We start from the raw sequence: 22,214 nt of genomic DNA, 5'->3' as shown, positions 1-22,214 counted from the left end.
AAATCTGTCTTTAACATTAAAGAAGGCTACCCTCAATGTTAATTAGCCGTGCTATACAATGCATCTGAATTAGATTCTGGATTGGAGTTTGGGTTAAGAGATTGTATAACGCGTACAACATCAAAGTCTATCATGGGGGCACCCAAAAGCTCAATGTGCATTGTGGGAGTTCGGAGAGGTTTACCGCTTCAAAATAATTTCTTTCATTCTGTGCGGAGCAAGAGTCCACAAAGTACAGCTCTACATAAAATGTGTGACACTCTTCTACCTTATCCTTTCTTCCATAAAGTTTGTTCCTGTACGAGATAAAATTTCCTTGACCTACAGCATTTCTGTTTTTCGTCTAAGTCGTCAATCAGGCTTGTGCCACTTTATTGCTGACTTCATAACATTACCTTTCAAGGTGTAGGGTGGCTAATATTTCTTCGTTGTTGCAAATTGTTTTTAGTTGACCCTTCAGGTGTCATTTGTCGAAGGTGTTTGAGTATTGCAAACACGTGTAATCCTGTTCTACACTTTTAAGTTTCCTCCCAAATATCTGTATTTTCAGGGTTTGCATCCTATCAAGCTCTGCCATCATGGCAAAAACGTCCTAATAGTACAGCTCTAAATGCATCCTATATTCCCTGTGGTCCATTTTCATTAAGTATTAATATTCTTTAATTTCCCCGGAATTTGATTTTGGAGCAGTGTGGGATGGAGCTGCTATTTCCTCCGTTTTAGTTAATCCTGTTGCAGGTCCAGCTGAATCTTTGCTTGTTGTATTCATAGGATTGTTAGACCTGTAAGCTTTAGGGTGACATTCCTCCCAACTTTTTGCAGTCACTATCCTATTTTTCCTAATTTTATATGTTTGCCTTGGGGCTCTGTCCACCTTGCCACTGCTAAACAGTGCTATAGTGTCTGTGCTCACTTCCTAAATATGGTAACATTTACTTACACCTGATTGCCATATTTAACTTACTTATAAGTCCCTAGTTAAGTGGTTGTTAAAATGATGACATGCACACACAGGCCACTCCTGTGAAAAGATACATCATTTTTTCATCACCAGCAAACCTGTCCGTCTACAGGAGCGTTTCTCTGGAATTGGGGGACACGTTGCAGCACGGCCTGCGCTATATTCCCTTGACCTGGCCTCTCAGCGGGTCGACACATCTGGTGTTTGAAAGGTTGAGAGAAAGCAGAAGATATCTGACAAATCCCTTCGGCCTGGAAATGGGAGTTTGGACTCTGCAGAATACTCATTTTCACATCTGCTACACTGCTACACTGGACATTAGTGCGTGTCTGGAATCTATAGGGTTTGTGGAAGTCATTTTAGCCATGGGCCCCCCATCTCCATAGGGAAATAATGAAGTGAAAAGACAGTAAGACACACTGACTTTCCCTGGCATGTTCCTTTCCAGTGTATAAAGCCTATTCCATGTCACCACCCAATTCTGCCTAAGTCCTGCCACACCATTCACTCTGTAGCTGCTCCTGGACTGCGCACGCTAGGAATCTCCCCTGCGCAGCCCCTACACATGTGCACATGCATGTACACCCGTGTCTGCATGTAACCAGCACGGTGTCCCATACTCCAGCTGCTGCGCAGCGGCCTAGTCAAGCCAGGGGTACACCAGTAAAATCTCCATGCACTCTCCTTCATTATGAGTTCACTGAGGGTGAGTCCCAGATTATGAGGCTCCCCCACAGTAAAAGCTCAACAATTATGTGCTCAAAAAGTGAAAAATCCGGGCGGCTCATAGTGTCAGAACCACCTTCTAACATATGTATGTATATATATATATATATATATATATATATATATATATATATATATATATATATATATATATATATATCAAACACACAGTTCTTGGCGTGCTCAAGCCGCTTTACCAGCGGGCTCACGGCGGGGTCGCTGCCCCCTCAAAATTGCTCACACTCCTGGTGCAGATAGTTCGTGTTACAATGGAAAGACCAGAACCGGAGCCCAAATATCTTTCAGTGCTATATTTATTGGCACACGGATAAACAAACCCTACGCGTTTCGAAGCGTTAAGCTTCTTGCTCACGGGTACATTTGTTAAAGCGACCATTCTATTTAAAGTGACAGATTTCAAAACATTTGGTGCACGTGATTACAATGACATAGAAGAGTTACTCTGTAGCGACTGCAATTCAAATTATTTTAGCAATGTTGCTTTTCAGAGAATAAATAATATCTTCTCAGTTCTCACTCTCAAAAAATAAATAAGGCTGACAGCGTTCATTATATATATATATATCCTCGTGTTTTTTGTCCCAATAAAGTACGCTCTCAGTAAAAGATCTATAATCCAAGGGTGTTTATTCCAAGAAACTTGGTATAAACACCCTTGGATTATAGATCTCACCACGCGACGTTTTTACTGAGAGCGTACTTTATTGGGCCAAAAAACACGAGGATTGATTATCGGCGTGATCCGCCGAGAGTGTACGCCAATTCCCTTGGGGCCACAGGAAGTCAGAAGGAGCGACTTGTTGTATATATATATATATGTGTATATATATATATATATATATATATATATATATATATTACCTACTGGCGGTCGCCAGTAGGTAGTTATAGTTAGGATCGTTTTCCATAGGAAATCCGCAACATTCTATTGGGAATAACTTTGGCGCCGAATGAGGGATCTGCCTGTAATTTTCCTTAACTTTGCCTCGCTGCGCTCCGCTCCTTCCCTGAAAGTTTCGGGGGGATCCGTCAAGCGGGGGCCGAGATAAAAGGGGGGTCCCAAAACATGTTTTCCCCATGTTAATTTCCATAGGGCGGTTGGACTCACTTTTAGCCCGAACGGCTGAATGGATTTCCACCAAACTTGGCAAAATTGTAGGGACTGGTACCCCGATGTGCCTTTGCTATGTCTCAAGATATATGCTCCAGTGGTTTTTACGAAAATTAACTTTGAAAAAATATATATTGGGCTACATTGGGCTATATATATGTTAGAGCCCAAATGTAGCCCAATGTAGCCCAAAGATGGCCACCAGAGACAAAAAAAACAAATGTAGCCCAAATATCAGCCAGATGTAGCCCAACTATAGCCCAATGACAGAATGTCCCAGAGTGTTCTAAAGAACAACTAGAGCACTAACAGTCTTACTTATGACAAAAGTATGGCACACCTGAAGTCATCTTGATTGGAATAAAGTGTTAACACTTAAAACATTTAATTTGCAAAGGAACAAAATGAGGGGGTTCATTTTGCCATAGAAATTATGATTAGTGCTGAAGAAAGAAAAATTAGGGCACATTTTGGGTGACTTCTCAAATCCTCTTATATTTCATTAAAAAAATTCTGATATGCAGTCTTCCAAGATGGCCACCAGAGACAAAAGAGCCCAAATGTAGCCCAAATATCAGCCAGATGTAGCCCAACTATAGCCCAATGACAGAATGTCCCAGAGTGTTCTAAAGAACAACTAGAACGCTAACAGTCTTACTTATGACAAAAGTATGGCACACCTGAAGTCATCTTGATTGGAATAAAGTGGTAACACTTAATACATTTAATTTGAAAAGGAACAAAATGAGGGGTTTCAATTTGCCATAGAAATTTTATATAAAAAAACGTCTTAACTGCAATCTTGGCAATAGACAAGACGAATCCAATGCTGGTGCAATATTTTTATTGAAGCCCAAACACCACACCGACCTTAACGCGTTTCAGCCCACAAAGGGCCTTGATCACATGACATATATATATATTACCTACTGGCGGTCGCCAGTAGGTAGTTATAGTTAGGATCGTTTTCCATAGGAAATCCGCAACATTCTATTGGGAATAACTTTGGCGCCGAATGAGGGATCTGCCTGTAATTTTCCTTAACTTTGCCTCTCTGCGCTCCGCTCCTTCCCTGAAAGTTTCGGGGGGATCCGTCAAGCGGGGGCCGAGATAAAAGGGGGGTCCCAAAACGTGTTTTCCCCATGTTAATTTCCATAGGGTGGTTGGACTCACTTTTAGCCCGAACGGCTGAATGGATTTCCACCAAACTTGGCAAAAACTTTAGGGACTGGGACCCCGATGTGCTTTTGCTATGTCTCAAGATATATGCTCCAGTGGTTTTTACGAAAATTAACTTTGAAAAAATATATATTGGGCTACATTGGGCTATATATATGTTAGAACCCAAATGTAGCCCAATGTAGCCCAATGTAGCCCAAAGATGGCCACCAGAGACAAAAAAAAAACAAATGTAGCCCAAATATCAGCCAGATGTAGCCCAACTATAGCCCAATGACAGAATGTCCCAGAGTGTTCTAAAGAACAACTAGAGCGCTAACAGTCTTACTTATGACAAAAGTATGGCACACCTGAAGTCATCTTGATTGGAATAAAGTGTTAACACTTAAAACATTTAATTTGCAAAGGAACAAAATGAGGGGGTTCATTTTGCCATAGAAATTATGATTAGTGCTGAACAAAGAAAAATTAGGGCACATTTTGAGTGACTTCTCAAATCCTCTTATATTTCATTAAAAAAATTCTGATATGCAGTCTCCCAAGATGGCCACCAGAGACAAAAGAGCCCAAATGTAGCCCAAATATCAGCCAGATGTAGCCCAACTATAGCCCAATGACAGAATGTCCCAGAGTGTTCTAGAGAACAACTAGAACGCTAACAGTCTTACTTACGACAAAAGTATGGCACACCTGAAGTCATCTTGATTGGAATAAAGTGGTAACACTTAATACATTTAATTTATAAAGGAACAAAATGAGGGGTTTCATTTTGCCATAGAAATTTTATATATATATATATATATATATATATATATATATATATAAAAATTCACTGAAAAAACCATAGGTTATAGACCATATATAGTTAGGAATTAGCATTTAAAAAACCTTATTTTACTCACACAAAACCATTGAAATTCCATATATAGTTAGTTGTACTAACTATATATCGCGCACCCGCAATCCACTGCTGATGATGTCACATATTACATCATTCATGACATGGTCAGTGACATCACTGATGACATCACTGATGACATCTCAAATGACATCACTGATGACATCACTGATGACATCTCAAATGACATCACTGATGACATCATCTAGTGTCTGTGTGTTTTTGTAAAGTTTAAATATGTTTTACATATTGAAGAATGAGTGGATGTATGGAAGACTGAGTGTGTGTGTGGCTGGCTGGGAGGTGTGTGACTCTGTGCATATCAATGTGTACTTGTATCAGTGATTGTATAAGAGAGTAAGTATGTGTTAGTATATGTGTGAAAAGTATGGTGTTCTGTGTTTAACTGTATAGATGAGGAAATCGAAGTGTGATTGATTCTTCACAGGACTGACTAGGTGTATGAGTGCATATGATAGTGTTGTAATAATGAGTGACTGTATGTATGAGTGATTGTATGGGTGAATGAGTGAATGTGTGTGTAGACGTAGGAATCAGTGAGTGCGTATGTAGTAACTGGTATTGGTGTGTCATGATGTCATCAGTGATGTCATTTGAGATGTCATCAGTGATGTCATTTGAGATGTCATCAGTGATGTCATCAGTGATGTCACTGAAGTATGGTGTTCTGTGTTTAACTGTATAGATGAGGAAATGGAAGTGTGATTGATTCTTTACAGGACTGACTAGGTGTGTGAGTAACTCCATGGATGAGTGGCAGTGTGTGAGTGTCTGCATAGGTGTATGAGTGCATATGATAGTGTTGTAATAATGAGTGACTGTATGTATAAAGTAAAGTAAAGTCCACATTTGTAAAGCGCACAATCACCCGTAAGGGTCTCTAGGCGCTGGGAGTGATTGTATGGGTGAATGAGTGAATGTGTGTGTAGACGTAGGAATCAGTGAGTGCGTATGTAGTAACTGGTATTGGTGTGTCATGATGTCATCAATGATGTCATTTGAGATGTCATCAGTGATGTCATCAGTGATGTCATTTGAGATGTCATCAGTGATGTCATCAGTGATGTCACTGACCATGTCATGAATGATGTAATATGTGACATCATCAGCAGTGGATTGCGGGTGCGCGATATATAGTTAGTACAACTAACTATATATGGAATTTCAATGGTTTTGTGTGAGTAAAATAAGGTTTTTTAAATGCTAATTCCTAACTATATATGGTCTATAACCTATGGTTTTTTCAGTGAATTTTCAAGGTTTTGTAAATGCTAATTCCTAACTATATATGGTCTATAACCTATGGTTTTTTCAGTGAATTTCATAGGTTTTTTAATAGCAAATCTTTATAAAAATAATACATTTTAAATCTAATTTTATATTTTATAATTTTTTTATTTTTTTTTAATATTATTTTTAGTGCGCTCCCGGGGCGCGGACAGGTGAACGTACGGGTAAGCGCAATCTTGCGGCGTGCCCCAGGGCGCGTACTAATGCGCGTCCCGGAAGCGCTATTGCCGAGAACGAAAACAACATTGTGACGTATCGCGTAGCCGCCACGCATTGCGTCATAAGACACGTATCGCGTAGCCGCGAGATGCGTCTTATGACGCACCGCGTAAGCGCACCCGGAAGCGCATACGATCGCGCAACGTAAGCGCCCCGATGCGCTTACGATACACGCCCGGGACGCGCCCCGGGGCGCGTAGCGTAAGCGCGTCAAACCATGTGACTTTAAAATAACACTTTTCATTGGTTCAGAACTTTTTTTTTTCCAAATTGTGTGAAACCCACCCATTTCTCTCACTATTGCTTTGTACTTGGAGAGAGCAAGAGCTGTTGTGTCTACTCTATCTCCTACTTTTCTGATCTCCAGCAATGGCTGCAAGAGAGTCATCCAGCAGTGATTCAGAGGGATTTTTAGATGAGGACCCTCCTCAGCAAAAGAAAAAAACCCATTTCATCTGGAAATTTTACGAAATCCCAGAAGGACAGAAAAAAGTCAACGCTCCCAAAGTAACATGCAAAATATGTGGGAGTAGTTTATCCAGAGGCAATCCTCTGAAAAAATATAGTTTTGGGAATGCTAATTTGATCCGGCATGTGAAAAGAAGACACCCTAACAACTTTGCCAGGGAGAGTGTCAGAGAGCTGGCACGGAATGTACCCACAGATGGCGGCAGCACCTCCACTGGTGGAGCAACACCTTCGGGACCACCCCGTGGAAGAATGGTCCCTAACATTCAGCCGGTGTTTGCGGGCATCAAATTTTCGTGCACAGATTGTGACGAACTGCTCTGCTATGGGGAGCAGAGTGTTGAACTGATTGCCCTAAAGAAACAGCAACACCGCTGCTCTTCCAGTCCCTAAATGTTCAAATTTTTTTGCTCCTGTTGAGCAGTTTTGGAATCCTTGTTTTTGTTTTTCCCTTGAAAAAAAATCCCCAAAAAATATAAAATTGTTTTAAAAAGTCTAAAAAAATATAAAACAACAAAAACAAAAAAAATATATAAAACAACAAAATCAAAAAAAAAAGTTCTTTTCAGAACTACCTCCAATTTTTAAAAAGAAGATTTTTTTTTTTAAAAGTCTGTCATTTTTAATCTCCATGGTACGCTCCCCCGTACGCTCCCCGGTGCGCGTACCGGGCGCTCACCCCCGCGAAAATCGATTTTTAAAAAAAAATTTTTTTTCACCCGCGGGAGCCTTTTATGGCCCCCACATGAAACCTAGGGGGTCAGGGGGTGTGTACCCTGCCCCCTCTTGCTCATTTCCCCCTTTGATTTTTGCCACCTCTTGTGTCTCAATCCTACCGAGACACAAGATGGCGGCCGCTGCGGACTGTTTCGAATGTTTACAGACACCCGAGAACCAATCAGCTTGCCGTGCGCAAGTCGCGTTGCGCGCCTGGAGCGCTCCCCGGTACGCGTACGGAGGAGCGCTCCAGGCGCGGCTCTAGATATATATCTTTTTTTGAACGTTAATTTCTCAAAATCCACTGTAGCACATATATTGAGACCTACAAAAGGCACATCGGGCTACCAGTCCCTACAATTTTGCCAAGTTTCGTGCAAATCCATTCAGCCTATCGGGCTAAAAGTGAGGCCAACCGCCCTATGGAAAACTCAATGTTAAAAACACGTTTTGGGACCCCCCTTTTTTCTCGGCCCCCCCTTGACGAAACCCCCCCAAATTTTCAGGGGCTGCTCAGAAACAAAATGTTCCATTTTCCTGAAAATTTCAGCCAATTCCGTCTACAAACGCCAAAGTTATTAGACATAGAATTTTCAAAAATCCCATAGGGAAAAAATCCTAACTATATATACCTACTGGCGACCGCCAGTAGGTAATATATATATATATATATATATGTTCACTGAAAAAACCATAGGTTTCACACCAGTTATAGTTAGGAATTAGCATTTAAAAAACCTATTAAATTCACTGAAAAAAACATAGGTTTCACACCAGTTATAGTTAGGTGGAAATTTTACTCGCATAAAACCATTGAAATTCCCACGTTATAGTTAGTTGGACTCACTATAACTTGCGCGTGCAATGCACTGCTGATGACGTCACATATTACATCACTCATGACATGGTCAGTGACATCACTCATGACATCACTGATGACATCTCAAATGACATCACTGATGACATCATCCAGTGAATGTGTATCTTTCTGAAAAATAAATATTTTTTATATATGTATATCTAAAGGTTGATGGAAGAATAAATGGGTAAATAAATGTCTAAATGGATGTTTTTTGTGTAAAATTGATTGGTTAACTGACTTATTAAATGTATCTTAGTGAATACATATATTAGCGAGTAATGTTTAAATATTTAAATATCTGTATCTGTGTCTCACTTTGTGTATAAGGGGCTGCATGGGTTGGTGAGTAGCTACATGAGTGTGTATATGGGTTATTAGTTGTTTTTTTGAGTATCAGTATCAGTGTCTGTATGGTTCGGTGGGGGATATTACTTAGAGCACAGATGCATGAATGAGTGACTCACTATTTGTATGTATTTTGAAGACAGCATGTGTGCAAGACTGTATGGGTGGATGATTGTGTGTATGGGTGGGTTAGTGAGTATGTGTTTTTATAATTGATTGTTTAAGAGAGTAAATATGTTTCAGTTTCTGTAGAAGTATGTTTAGTGGTGTGTATATAGCAGTATAATCAAGTAAATGTTTTTTTGATAGTTTATTTGCATGTGTGAATTTGTGTGTGAGTAACTATATGGATGAGTATTAGTGTGTAACAGGATGTATAGGTGTATGAGTACATATGATGAGTAAGTACATGCATGAGTGACTATATAGAACTGTTGGTGAATGAGTGGATGTGTATGTAGATGTTGGAATTACCTAATAAGTTGTTGTAATTGGTATTGGTTTCTCCTTTTTTAAGAAAATGTTAGTTTCTATTTTTGAATGTGTGTGTCAAAGGTTATTTTATGCTGATAGGAGGTCTGCCACTTTGTCACAAGGATGTTGTCATCAGTGATGTCATTTGAGATGTCATCAGTGATGTCACTGACCATGTCATGTGATGTCATCAGCAGTGCATTGCACGCACAAGTTATAGTGAGTCCAACTAACTATAACGTGGGAATTTCATTGGTTTTATGCGAGTAAAATTTCCACCTAACTATAACTGGTGTGAAACCTATGGTTTTTTCAGTGAATATATATATATATGTATTTAATTGCATAGATGAAAAGACGGTATATGGTTGTCTGTACAAAAAAAAAAAGATCAGTTCTGAAGATTTGGCAAAAAGCTGATGGGCCTCTTACAAATAAAACAAGAGAGAATTCCAGTGACTGCAACTTTAAATATTATATTAAATAGCTCCGCATGTCGGGCCTCTAGGCGCACCGTGCACGTTACCGCTAGGGGAGAGGACTATGGCAATCAGGGCACTGACATGGCCTTATCCTTGGTCCTTATAACTTACTTTCCAGGCGCTGGCCTCTGTCTCGCTGAGTTTGAGCTGTGTCTCCCTTTTTGTGTGAGTTCACATACATGTCCAGAAAGATGCATTCGCTCTGATTTCAAGGCCTGCTCTAGTCTTTAAGGATTAATTTCTTTAAATTCCCAGGAGTCCTCTAAAAAGTTTCTAAAAACTGAACATTGGAAAACAAGCATTGGCATAGCAATAGGTCTTGCATTTTCGAAACTTAAACATATTAGTATTGTAAATGACAATGTCTTTTATTATTGCAGGTTTTTTAAACAAATAAATAAAAGACATTGCCATTTACAATGCCAATAGCTCAAAATGTCGCAAGTACGAAACCCATTGGATTGCAAATGCTTGTGTACCCTTCCTCTTAGTGAAAGGGCCAGTACCATTTACAATACCGATAACTCACACTAGTACAAATGCAATGCAATAGATTCCGCAGTTACAAAAAAGTTAGCTATTGCCATTTTGCATTAGAGCATTTTCTTTGTTTTTTACAAAGGAAAAAAAATTAATTTACAATGCCAATAGCTCAAAATAATGTCATTGCGAGACCTATTGCATTGTAAATGCTTGTTCCTATCTATGGCTGTATAGCTTTTGGGCTCTGAGAGTGTTCTATGCCCACCATGAATGTTCTCACAAAAAGAGATCCTCTGCCGCCTGCTGTCGTGCTATGGTCATACAGGACCATCCTGAGGGCAGTGATCCTGTGGACAGCTCCCCTACGAGCGCCTTACTCTTCTTTAAAGCTCATCTGGAATCTTCCAGAACTCTTGCAGTTACTCGCTTCAGTGGACGTGCACCCCAAACCACTTCCTGCAGGCAGACAATAATTTAATCTAGGCGTTGGCATCCATGCCCGGTTATCACATCTTTGCATTACTTCCATGATGACGACATGCTGGTTGAGCTTGAAGTTTCTATTAATATACAATGCAGGAGATTACTATTTTCAAGTGAGAGTTTAATGCGGGTCACAAGCCTCTCAAATGAAATACATGATTGGATAGGATCATTAATTTGTCGGAGACTAGATACAATTTCCACTTTCCCCATAGTACAGGCCAACTAGCTCTAAAATCTGTGAGATCGTTATTTATACTTGTGCGGACCTGCGGCTGAAAGAGATGATACGGCACCGACACGTACTTTGTCTCATGTAACCGTAGTGTTTTGGAACGTTTCCGCGTTTTAAAAGGCGCGAGGAGACGAACTTGCGCGCGCAGCCACCATATCTATGTTTACACTCGAAGGCTGCGGCTTCCCTTCACCATAGCAACACATTGCTTTCTCCCAGCACACGGCCGCAAAACACAAGCAACATGGCGGACGATAAGGATGTGGCTGGTGAGTGGAAAGCCCCCAAGACAGACTAGTATACTGGAACCGCTTCTGGGTGGGGTGCCAGGGTACTGGGCCTTTCCGGGCATTGGCGTGCCTACTGTCGGTTTGAAATGGGAAGTTTCGGTCTGCAGCTACTGTCCGGTAGCTGGCGATCTCGCCCTATCTGGGGGTTGATCGGTGATTGGCGGCTTTTGATTGCTTTTAGTTCTCGCTTCATCGTTTAAACTGAGGAAGAGTTGGTGTGGCGCGAGACCATAACACTGGCACTGGAAAAGTGCGAATAGTAAGCACTCCCAACGACTTTTCAGTTTAATTTCCCATAGATACTTTGATTATGTAGGTAGCAGCGTTGTCCGTTTGAGGGCCGAAAACTCGAACTGAATGTATAGGAGTGCAGTTTTATTTTATTTTATTTAATGCGATTTTAAGTAGCGCGAACTTTACCCGAAGGTGTCAGAGCGCTTTACATAAGAACCAGTTGCAAAACATAAGGACTTAGGATTACATGCATTACATAAAAGATACAAACAGAAAAAATTGCACATGTACAAGATGTAAAGTCACACAAGGAAGAGATACAAACCGAAAGAAAAATTGCAAATGTGCAAGTAGTAAAGTCACTGAAGGAAGAGATACAAATGGATATACTCTAAGAGTCACATAGGAATGGTAGAGAGTACAAAGTTCTAATGCAAACACTAGTGAGTAGAGGTATCTATATACATATATATATACAAATAGTAGATTTTCTCAGGTCAAGACCCAAAAAAAATAAAAATCAGGAGAGCAGAGTTCCATTAAGTGGGGTTGGAGGGGGGATGCAGTCACAGCACCAAGGGAGGGTGGGAGGGATACAAGGGTATGGAGAAAAGGCAAAACAGAAAAGGGAAGAAACATTTGAGGATCGTCAAGGGGGAAACGAGGAAAAAGGGTAAAGGACGAGGGAATGGACAAGATGGCAGGTCAGGGTCCAGAGAAAAGCGTCCGAGAACAGCAGCAAAATGGGGGCCAGGAAAAAAAAAAAGTAAAGAAGTCCATGAGAGTCCGTGGCGGGACAGGCTGCTCCGATGAAGAGTGTTCTCTCGGGCCTGGGGTGGGTATGTTCCGGAAGGGGCTGCGGCGCGCCAAGCAATATAGGTCGGTACTGGAGGGGAGACACGTCCAGGGCCAAATCGCAGGACCGCCATCACTCACTGCAGTCTCCGGTTTCCACAGGCTCCGGTTTCCAGCCATGGATTACACTGGAGCGGTTCCTCACAGGCTACTCGCCGCAATCACCACTCCTCCCGGTCGGAGGGGGGAGAGCCGCCAGCTCAGACTCCACAGCAGCGAGGCATCTCTGCCGAACCAGCGGCCATGTTGGTAAAAGCTCCGTTGGCGCTCCTCCCAGAAACTCGGGAGGGTGCAAGCAAGCCATCCGTATCGCCCCTGGGGACCGCAATTCGAGGATAAATGGGCGAAATCCTTGAGTAGGGTGACGGTCGGATGGGGAGAGCCCCCAGCCCAAACCCTACAGCAGCGAGGCATCTCAGCCGAATTAAGTTTTATCCGGGAGGGAATGTATGCGAATTTAAAATGTGTTGTAAAAAATCGAGTCTCTTGGAGAGGATGTGGAGTTAACGTCTAGAGCTGCTGACTTTGGAACTAGGGAACCAGTTTGACAGCAGTATTATTTATTTATAGGTAACTTATTTCGATGAGGAATAAGTTAACGCTGACGTGAACGTCTTTTTGTGTGTGGTCAGTGTAAAAAGAAGGGGGATTTTCTGTTTTGCACCCCACCGAAGTGGACCTGCAGTAGTGTAAACGTGCAGAGTCTGCTGAGGTCTGTAAGGTATTGGATTTTGTTTTCAAGTGATGCTTTTGGATTCTAGATCCTTTTGTTCTTCCAAGGATAATAAAATTGGTGTTGCTTATTTATTTGCGTTTTGTTTTATACTTCTGTGATAGAATGATACGCCGTTACCAGACTATGGTGAGTTAATAAAGTGATATTTATTATCAGTAAATAAGTAGGTGAAGCAGGCCCATCAGCTTGCCTCCATGCAGTCCAGCAACAACCGTCAACTGCTGTTCGGCCGAATCTTAGAATTAGAACGCATGTATGCAATCAGATGCTCAAAACGCTCACAACATAACATTCTAATGACAATAGAATTGTAGTACTCAATGAGAAATGCATTCAAGATGACATCATCTCCTCTCCTAAAAATAATAAAATACATGTGTACCAAAAACAAACGTCCAATAATAAATGTACAAAACGTGCGCAAAAGCTATTAATAAATGCACTGCATATAGTAACTAATGACTAATGCACAAAGCATGCATATAAAAAGGATGCATCATCTCTTTTCCTAAAATAAAATAGATATTTTTAGATATCAAATTCCTTTAAATATCCTAGTTTTTTGCCCTCACGACCTCATCTGTTAGTGATGACTACATCATTATGATCGTCAACTTCCTCATCGTTCTGATTATGTTTTAAGGACATGTCCTACTGATTAGGCTCAGCACTTACAGGCTAATCTGAAAAAGCTAAGGAAGGTAACAAATTTACCTCTTCTTGGTGAGACACAACACATAACATCAGTATCCTGTGAAACCTCATTTTGCTGCACAACACCAAAAGGAAATAAGCCATCACCTGGAATTCGCAGTTTCAGCATTATAACATATTTTTGAAAATCACAAAGTGGAATTAAATTCCTCTTGGACTACCGTCCATCAACCAACTGTACAGATGTACGAACGACCCTAACCACTTTTAATGGACCATTAAAATGAAATTCAACTTTAGATTTTCTTGAGCTCATATTTTTTAGCATTGCCCAAGTTCTGATAACAATCTTTTTGTTACTTAACGGTCGAGTCTGATCATTGTTCTTTTTCATTTTGTTCTGTGAATCTTCAACTTTTATTCTGAGTTTATCCAGATCTACATGCTCCTGTACACTTTTAGAGGGTACTTTTCCATCCAACCAAGTAGGCAATAAACCAGTAGGAAAAATCCTACCCCTCAGCAACGAGAAAGGAGTACCCCAGTGACCATGTGAGAAGTATTATGATATGCTCACACTTTATTTCTCTGATATTCCTCAATATCCAGACCACAGGTCACAGCCATTTGTATTCCCTCTTTGAGCAATTTATTAATCCTCTCAATAGCTCCATTGACACGAGGAGGGTATAGTGCCACACAGGGGCGGCTCCTCCATTTGAGCGGAAGAGCATTGCCCCACTTAAAAATCATCACAACGATGAAAAATAAAATGGTAATATATTACCAATTTATTTTTCATCCCGAGCCGAGTGTCAGCACGGGGGTGGGGCCTTTGCTGAGTGACAGAAGCATGTCACTCAGCAGGGAGGAGGGTGGGCTGGGATGGCACTGTTTAAAGTGCGCATGTCTTTTTGGCCAACTGTCTTGCAATGGCCAGCCACACATGCGCACTATAAACATCTCTAATCAAGCTGTCTTAAGACAGCTGGGTTAGAGAAAGCCAAAGCCTCCAGAGCGCTGTGGAGCGCTGAGTGAAGCCGCTCCCACCAATCCAAGGGTTGCTCTCATTCTGTTGAGAGCAGCCATAGGATTGGCTGAGGGAGTTGCTGTGAGAAGTTGGCCTGATATGCAGTGCTCACTATTCTAGTGATCACTATGTATCAGTCCAAACAACCCTTATTGATGATTGGTTGTAAGTCAACCTTATAGACCAGCTATCCTAGTAGCATGGATACGAGCAGTCTAAGGCTAAGACTCTAGAGGGCGTGTTAAGCCAGCTGGTTTACCATCACATTACCCCTTGAACACCAAGTGAAAGGACACCACACAAGTTGTTATGAAAATAAACAGATATTTATTTATAACAAGTCTGCCCTGAACTCTTTATGAGTCAGGGAGCTAAGCACACAACAAAACTCTTACGAAAATACTTTAAGTCGCACAATTTACACAAATGCCCTAGGGGCACGAAAAACCATATAACACAGTAAGTGGAATGCGAACTTGCTAGCAGGTAAGTAGTACTTTTCTAGACTCAGGAATCGCTAGGCCTACAATTCTAAACACTGGGATTAGATGCAGGAGGCCTGTGGACGTCGTGTGCAGAGTGGGAACTCTCACGCGTAAGGCGGGAAAAAGTCTATGGAGGCTAGCAGTTGCAAAGTTACTGTTCTCGGGCGAACCCGACTAGGTGGGTCGAAAACAAGAGTGGATCCGAACACTTAGGGTGTTGGACTATGCTGGAGCACCGGAGTACTCAGGTTACCTAGCCCAGGGGCTGCGGCTGCATAGGGTTGAAGTTACGTCGGAAACCCTCGTTGAAGATCCAGGAACCCGAAGAAAGAGTTGCTGGCAGGCGGCCAGTGAAGAAAGTTCGGAGTGATCCAAGCCCTTTATCAGGGAAGAAGAAACCTATAAGCAGAGGGGACCAAGTTCTGAATCACTAGCCAGTGATTTGAGTGGGCACCAGGATGGCACCGGACGAAGTCACCTCAGCCAGGTGAGTGGGCGCTGCTGGGCTCTGCAGTCTCTCGGACCAGGAGGCGTTGTCGGCGACCAGGATGGAGGTGCGAGCTGTCCCACGAAGGTTCTTGCTGTCGACGTCGCTGGACCCAGGATTGGGTAACAAGTCTTGGCAAATGCAAGGCCCACGCGGTGGACCTAAAATGGCGTCTTGAGTGGACCAGGAGGGTCCAGGGTGCTCCTCTGTTGGAGGGGAGCAAGGGCTAGTCTGGAGCAACCAGACCAGCAGTGTTTGTCGTCGTGGAGCGTCGTGAAGGGGTCACTAGCCAAACGGGCAAGCGACCTGGACAACGCGGTTGGCAGCAAAGAGCAGAAGGGCCCCACGCAGATCTCGTGGATGCAGGGGGGCTGAACTTCGGTGCTGGAGCTGCTCAGGGTCGGGGCTTCTCTTACCCCAAAGCACTCAGTCGAGGGTCACTCGGGAGTCGTGCTGGACAAGCGTCGTACAGTTCTGAAGATGGCCGGTCCCTCGAGGTCTCGTCGCACCCACGGATCACAGCTGGGCTGATGATGTAGGTTGAGGTCAGAGGTGCCAGGGAAGCCGGTTCTCGTCGTGCTGGAGTAGTCTTGATCCGAAGGAGAGACTGGCAACAAACCGCGATGCTTGGTTGGTGCCTGCTGCTGCAGGGTGACTACTCCTTAGTCACAAGGGAGAATCTTGGGAAGAAGTCTTGAGTTCCTTTCGTGGAAAGTAGTTTCAGGATTCAAAGATGATCTGATTTGGAAGGGGGCCAGTTCCTACCTTTATCCTGCAAAAAGGGGCTGGCACGCGACTAAGTCCTGCCCTATGGGTGGGACTAGGAGGGGGGTGGTTACACCCCTCTCCTTTGGCGGGCTTTCCCCAGATCAGGGGCTGGAGTGCCCCTGGAACTGGTTCCAGCCGGCCTATGCACAGTGAGCACCGGGGTGCCACTTGCAGTCACCTTCCTCTAAAGCCCTGCCTACCTAGGATACACAAAATCCTGTCTGGGACGGTGCTGGCACCGCCCCTGGCAGGAAACCCTTTGTCCTTGCCTCCTGGGCTGGGAGGACTCCCAGCAGCAGGAGGGCAGACTTGTGTCTCGGTGGCAGCATCCATTTTGTGGAGCTAAGGCTCTGTCTAACTTTAACCGGGGTTACAGGTTACATACATGTCGTGTCCCTCTAGAAGGGTGGGATGCTAACCCCGTCGCCAGAATTGGCGAGGGGTTAGTATTCCAATTCGTATGACACCTTACTCGACATGTTTTGATAAAGCGATACCAGAGTTGGCACATAACCGCGAGGATTATAATGCACATAAGAGTATATGGTATGCGATATCATGGAAACGGCTAAGGGATGGATCCCGAAAGCCGCAGACAGGCTCAGCTCATGCCAGAGCACTATCTCACACGATTCCAAGCACTCTGCCTTCAGGATTGTTAAGGCCTGCCATAGGAGTGACTGATAGGAGATCTGTGTGTCCATTTTAGGGTTAGATATAGGTATACTATATCTAAAGCAAAGGGTGATTACACCACCTTGCCCCAGCTGTCGTGCAGCCAGTTGTGTCAGATCTGGATGGCCAGCCAGGGGTGGCATAATACATGCTGCAGCCCCTGGTAGGCCCTGGGTACACCTATGCCCTGGGTACCTAAGGTACACTGTACAGGGACTGATAAGGTGACTCAGTATCCAATTAGATATGTACCTAGGGTACATGGAATCCATTTTACAGAGAGAGCAGTAGGCCTGGGGTCCTGAATAGCAGGGCCCCAGGTCAACTAAGTCAGAAAACCAGCAAAACACCAGGCAAAAAGTTGGGGGCAACCATAGTCAGGGATCTACCTTCCTACAGTTGCTGCTTCAGGTCTGGAAAGAAGAAGTCGAGAGCAAGGACTTCGCCGAGTTCAGGTACGTTTTATTTTTTTTAAATACGTAATTTTAAGTGCATGCCCCTTCTTCCCCAATAGATGCCCACTTCCGCTGGTGCCACAGTATAATGTTTTATACCTTTGCCACTGCGAAAAGACTATATTTTTTATGAAACCAGTTGTACACCATTATCAGTTACCAAGTCTAAGGAAAAACCTTTCAAAACAAAGACTTTGCTCAAAAGTTCAATTGCTACTTTTGTGCTTATTTCATGTACACATTCATAATAGACCCTTTTGGTAAAATAATCAGTCAGTACTATCATATACTTAGACCCTTCCGATAATTTAGAAATGGGCCCAGAAAAATCTAATGCCAATTTACTCCATGGGCAGTCTGGAAAAGCAGAAGGCACTAATGGAGATTCCTTCATCTTCCAGTGTGTGTTGGAAAGCAAACATCGGTTTTCCGGTGGAACAAATTTACTACACCTGAATAAAATAATAGATTCTATTATCAGCTGAGATGCCATTTGGCATAAATCTCTCCATAATTGCTTAGGTTGTGGCCAACCCTTGCTAACATAATCAAACACTTTCCACAATATACCATCCTCTGTATACACTTTGTTCCACTGCTCCTCACTAATAGTTCCCTGACATGCATCAACTACATCGATCCCAGCTAATGAGCGTTCAGAATCCAAATACACAGACCCTTTTATTTCTTTCCTCAGAGGTGATCTAGACAAAGTCTGCACTGACATTTGTTCCTCCTTGTATGCATCTGATCTCAAAGTTGTATTCTTGCAATTTTTAGAGAATACGTATCAGTCTGGAGGAAGCTGCAGTCCATCCCTTGTCACCTAGTAGATACAACAAGAGCTTATGGTCGGGGAAACAAAAGAAAATTTGTTCTGCAAACGTATGTCTTATACTTTTCAGTAGACCATGCACACGCTAATGCTTCTCTCTCTATCGTGCTGTGTCTTTTTTCCACCTCTGGGAGTACTCTTGAAGCAGAAAGCTATGATATGTTCCTCTGTGCCCACCCTTTGGCAAATAACTTTCCCCAGTCCTAGCACTTGTGTAGTGTAGTTCCTATAGTTCCAATAGGCTCTGCGCATTGGAATAATATCTTCAGTAGTGTAGACGTAGGACTGAGGTTATCTAGGTCTCTACTGACTATATTAGACTTAAGTTTTTTGCCAGCTAGCTCAGAGTTCACTAGAAACTTTCTCGAATAAGCGAGGAGGAGTTTAACCTCCCTGGATAGACAAGAAGGGATTTAGTTTCTGACAACCATAAATAATGACAACTTTGCTCTCCCTGAATAAGAGTATATCTCTAGAGTCGTGTGAAAACAAAAGACAGCTATTTCACTCAGTCAATAAGTGCGTACTTAGTTTCACCAGTTTGCAGAGAAAAAGAGAGACGGGCGTTTTCAATAAAAGGTGTTATTTATTGAGCAGTCTCTTTCCTCATACAAGAGAAATGAATTGCTACAATTGCAATACTTATAGTTAAGTAAAGTGCATACAGTAAAAGCAGGATTATGAAATAATACTGTAAAAGCATTGATATGGTTTCTTAGCCATATGATACTTTAAAATGGATAACATAGATACATACATATATACATTGACTAATCGTACTCAACTGGTGCTTCTAACTATTTCCTACCCTGGTGTACCTGACCTAAGCCTAATACGTGGGAGGGAGTAAGTAAGTAGCAGTTTAAGTTAAGTTTGTTTTGCCAAGAATCTGACTCAATAATTCTCTGTAAGGGTTTAGTCAGTTCAGTACCTGGGTATTAGGAGGCAGGAGGGCTGGTATCTCTCTCTCAGGACTTGGTATCCCAGTCACCCGCAAGGGTAAGCTGGAAACGCCGGAGGCTGGATTTCTCGGCAAGAGAAAAGACAGCGTCTTTCTCAGCGCGTCAAAAGGGAGGGGCAGCGTCCGTGGGCTCTCGCATCAGCTGGGCTCTTCGGAAGTAGATAGCTGCTCTGCTCCAGGATTACCACCGTGTGTTTGCTTAAGGCAACGTTGGTATATTTATACCTGAAAGGTGCCGGGTTTGACGTAAGGCTGGACATAAGACGTCAATAAAGATGTCACTAAGAACTGGTCGTTCTTACAGTGCTTTACAGGAGTTCTCGGACAAAATCAAAACAAAGCAGTGGGGATTTCCCAGGTTGCTGGAGGCTTGGATTTGTTTAAGAACTCGGTGTGCTTTCTAGGGGGCTGGAGGAATAGGCTTGCTTAATGTGACAGCATGCGCTATGACTGAATTAAGAAAAGGGTTTCTATGCCGTTGTAGGGATATTATTGATTTATAACCGGACAAGGGCAAAGAATAGGAATATTGATTCAGGTACCTAGATAAACACACTACACCCACTCCACGAATTCATGTCCATAATTACTAAACTAAGCAATGGTAAACATATCTAACGGTGCATGTGTATACCGATCCACCCCAAAATACATTATTTCGCATCTGAAATGGCATATGCGAAATACACGAAAAATGAGTATAGGTACTGTACGCTTTCAAGCAGTTTAATCATTCATTAAAAAGGATGCATATATATATCAGCATGAATGATTTGCGAAAATTACACATGAAATGGCTCTTAATACAGAAAAGAAAAGTGCGAGACCATTCCATCACATATAAATACAGTTTATTGTAAATATGCTAGAGGCTGAGGTAATATATTGTCTCTAGAGTTCCTAAAAATAGAAGCTCTGTTCTCTAAGAATAGTTCTACTTTAAGCAGAGGATGAGTGCCAAAAAAAGGTAAATATTTTGGAATCGGGAAAAAAAAAATTTCGTTTTTCAAGGGAAGAAGTCAAAACAGTTCCAAATATTTTCATAGGCTTTTGTTTTTCAAAGCTGAAGGCCAAATTCAGAGTTCAGGGAACGCTGAGTGCTCGTTTGCTTAAAAGTTTATTCTTTTTGTTCAGGGGAGAACATCATTTCAGACAGACTTTCAAAAAAGCAGTTTACCGCTTCAGGTGAAAGTTCGACCAAGTTGGAAAATGCCGCAACTGTGCAGTCATGAGAATGATTGCTATCATCTATGACAGGATCAGCAGTGCTCACAGAGGGTCGTACCTGGTTGATGCTGCTCTCATCTTGCACTTCACTACCCTTCAATCGCAGTGGTGAAGTCTCAACGAATGCCGTCATCAGGATGGGTAACCGCTGGGGACAACACGATGCATGAGCCTTTACTGGACTTAACAAAGTATCTGTATCCAATGGTACTTCTGATTGTAGTGTAAGACAGACCTCTAACACGCATTCTTCTCCACACAGCATACATCTTAACACAGGTAAGCTACAGTTCTGCCAGATGGGTCTGAATGAAAGAAACCAGGTCATATTCAGATCCCTTAGCCGGGCTAATCCAAGGACTTTAGTTATGCGGTCCCGATAGCGTATAGCTAGGATCGTTTCTTCCATTGTTGCTGGAGTCTTGTCTGTGACATGGCTTGCCATAACGAAGCAGGAGTATCAAAAATAAAATGCCTGCTACGAGTCCCAACAGGAGTGGAAGGCCGCCAAAGATCGAATGGACAAAATTAGGAAAGATGCCCAGGACTGCTTTGAAAGGTGTCAAAAGTCCCGAAAAAATTGTCTTAAATACACTCACGATACCATTCGTATGAGAAATGTTTAAGATTTCGTTTAGCATTTCTGCGAAGTGTAAGGGGCAATTTGTTGATAAAAGGTTATGTATCTCTGCCGTTGTCCTTGCAACTTGGAGATCATACGTTTCTTTTGATGACGTCAAGGGCACAGGCGTCTGTAGAAGAACAGACTTCATTCTGGTTAAAGTATCAATTCGAATAGAAGAGATTTTCAAACTGGGCCAAATTTTTCCCTCCCTGTCTGGAGTGTCGTTCGGATACAATACTTGCATACAGCAAGTGACCATGGACGAAACGCTTACTAGATAAGCTTTTCCTGGCACCAAGCCACAACATCTGTGGTCCACTATTAGAATGTAGCTCCCGTTCGAAAGCCGTCTAAAGAATGGCTCTATTCGAGTTGCAGGTGTGCCAAGCTGGTGACATGAAAGGTTATTTGAAGTCCCCTCACAGGCCCCATGTAGATTTATACCCTGACACAGAAGTATACCACTTAGTGATTTTTCACAATTATTACCACTAAGAAATACATTCTGTCCTTTTTCACTATAACGTGTGTGTGTAAGGTAATTTCCATGATGACTTAATGTATCCTTTACCCAACCTTTCATACTGGCCTGCCTGTATATACTTTTGGCAGTATCGAAATTGGAAAGTTGTTATCGGAATAGTTATGATTCCGTGTATTATCCATTCAATGACAGGTCGTTCTGACATTGTCAATGATAATCTCTCAAGTTTTTCAATGCTCAGAATTGTATACTCTGCTCCTTTTTGTGCCAAGCTGATTTGTATATCAGTAAGGTTAAAGATAGAGAACAGTGACGTTGTGTTGATTAAACGCCAAGGCACGTAGCCTGAACGCAGATTTTGTAACGTCCAGCCAAGCTGTACAATAGAACGCAATTGGGACTGACCATGTTGTAACATTAGTAAGTCCTGCTCCATTA

The 22,214-nt window shown here is 42.4% G+C and overlaps 1 protein-coding gene across 1 annotated transcript in view; it reads left to right on the top strand.

The window, feature by feature from the left end:
* The first annotated feature begins 11,110 nt into the window (after positions 1–11,110).
* Positions 11,111–22,214, top strand: part of DRC8 (dynein regulatory complex subunit 8) — a 385,308-nt gene continuing 374,204 nt past the window's right edge. The window contains exon 1 of the mRNA XM_078648802.1: positions 11,111–11,244. Within this exon, the coding sequence (XP_078504928.1) occupies positions 11,220–11,244 (25 nt within the window). The 5' untranslated portion in view covers positions 11,111–11,219. The remainder of the gene's footprint in view (positions 11,245–22,214) is intronic.

Source organism: Lissotriton helveticus, chromosome 6 (assembly GCF_964261635.1).
Source record: "Lissotriton helveticus chromosome 6, aLisHel1.1, whole genome shotgun sequence".
NCBI classification, from domain to species: domain Eukaryota; kingdom Metazoa; phylum Chordata; class Amphibia; order Caudata; family Salamandridae; genus Lissotriton; species Lissotriton helveticus.
This window is presented reverse-complemented; position numbering and strand designations above follow the sequence as displayed.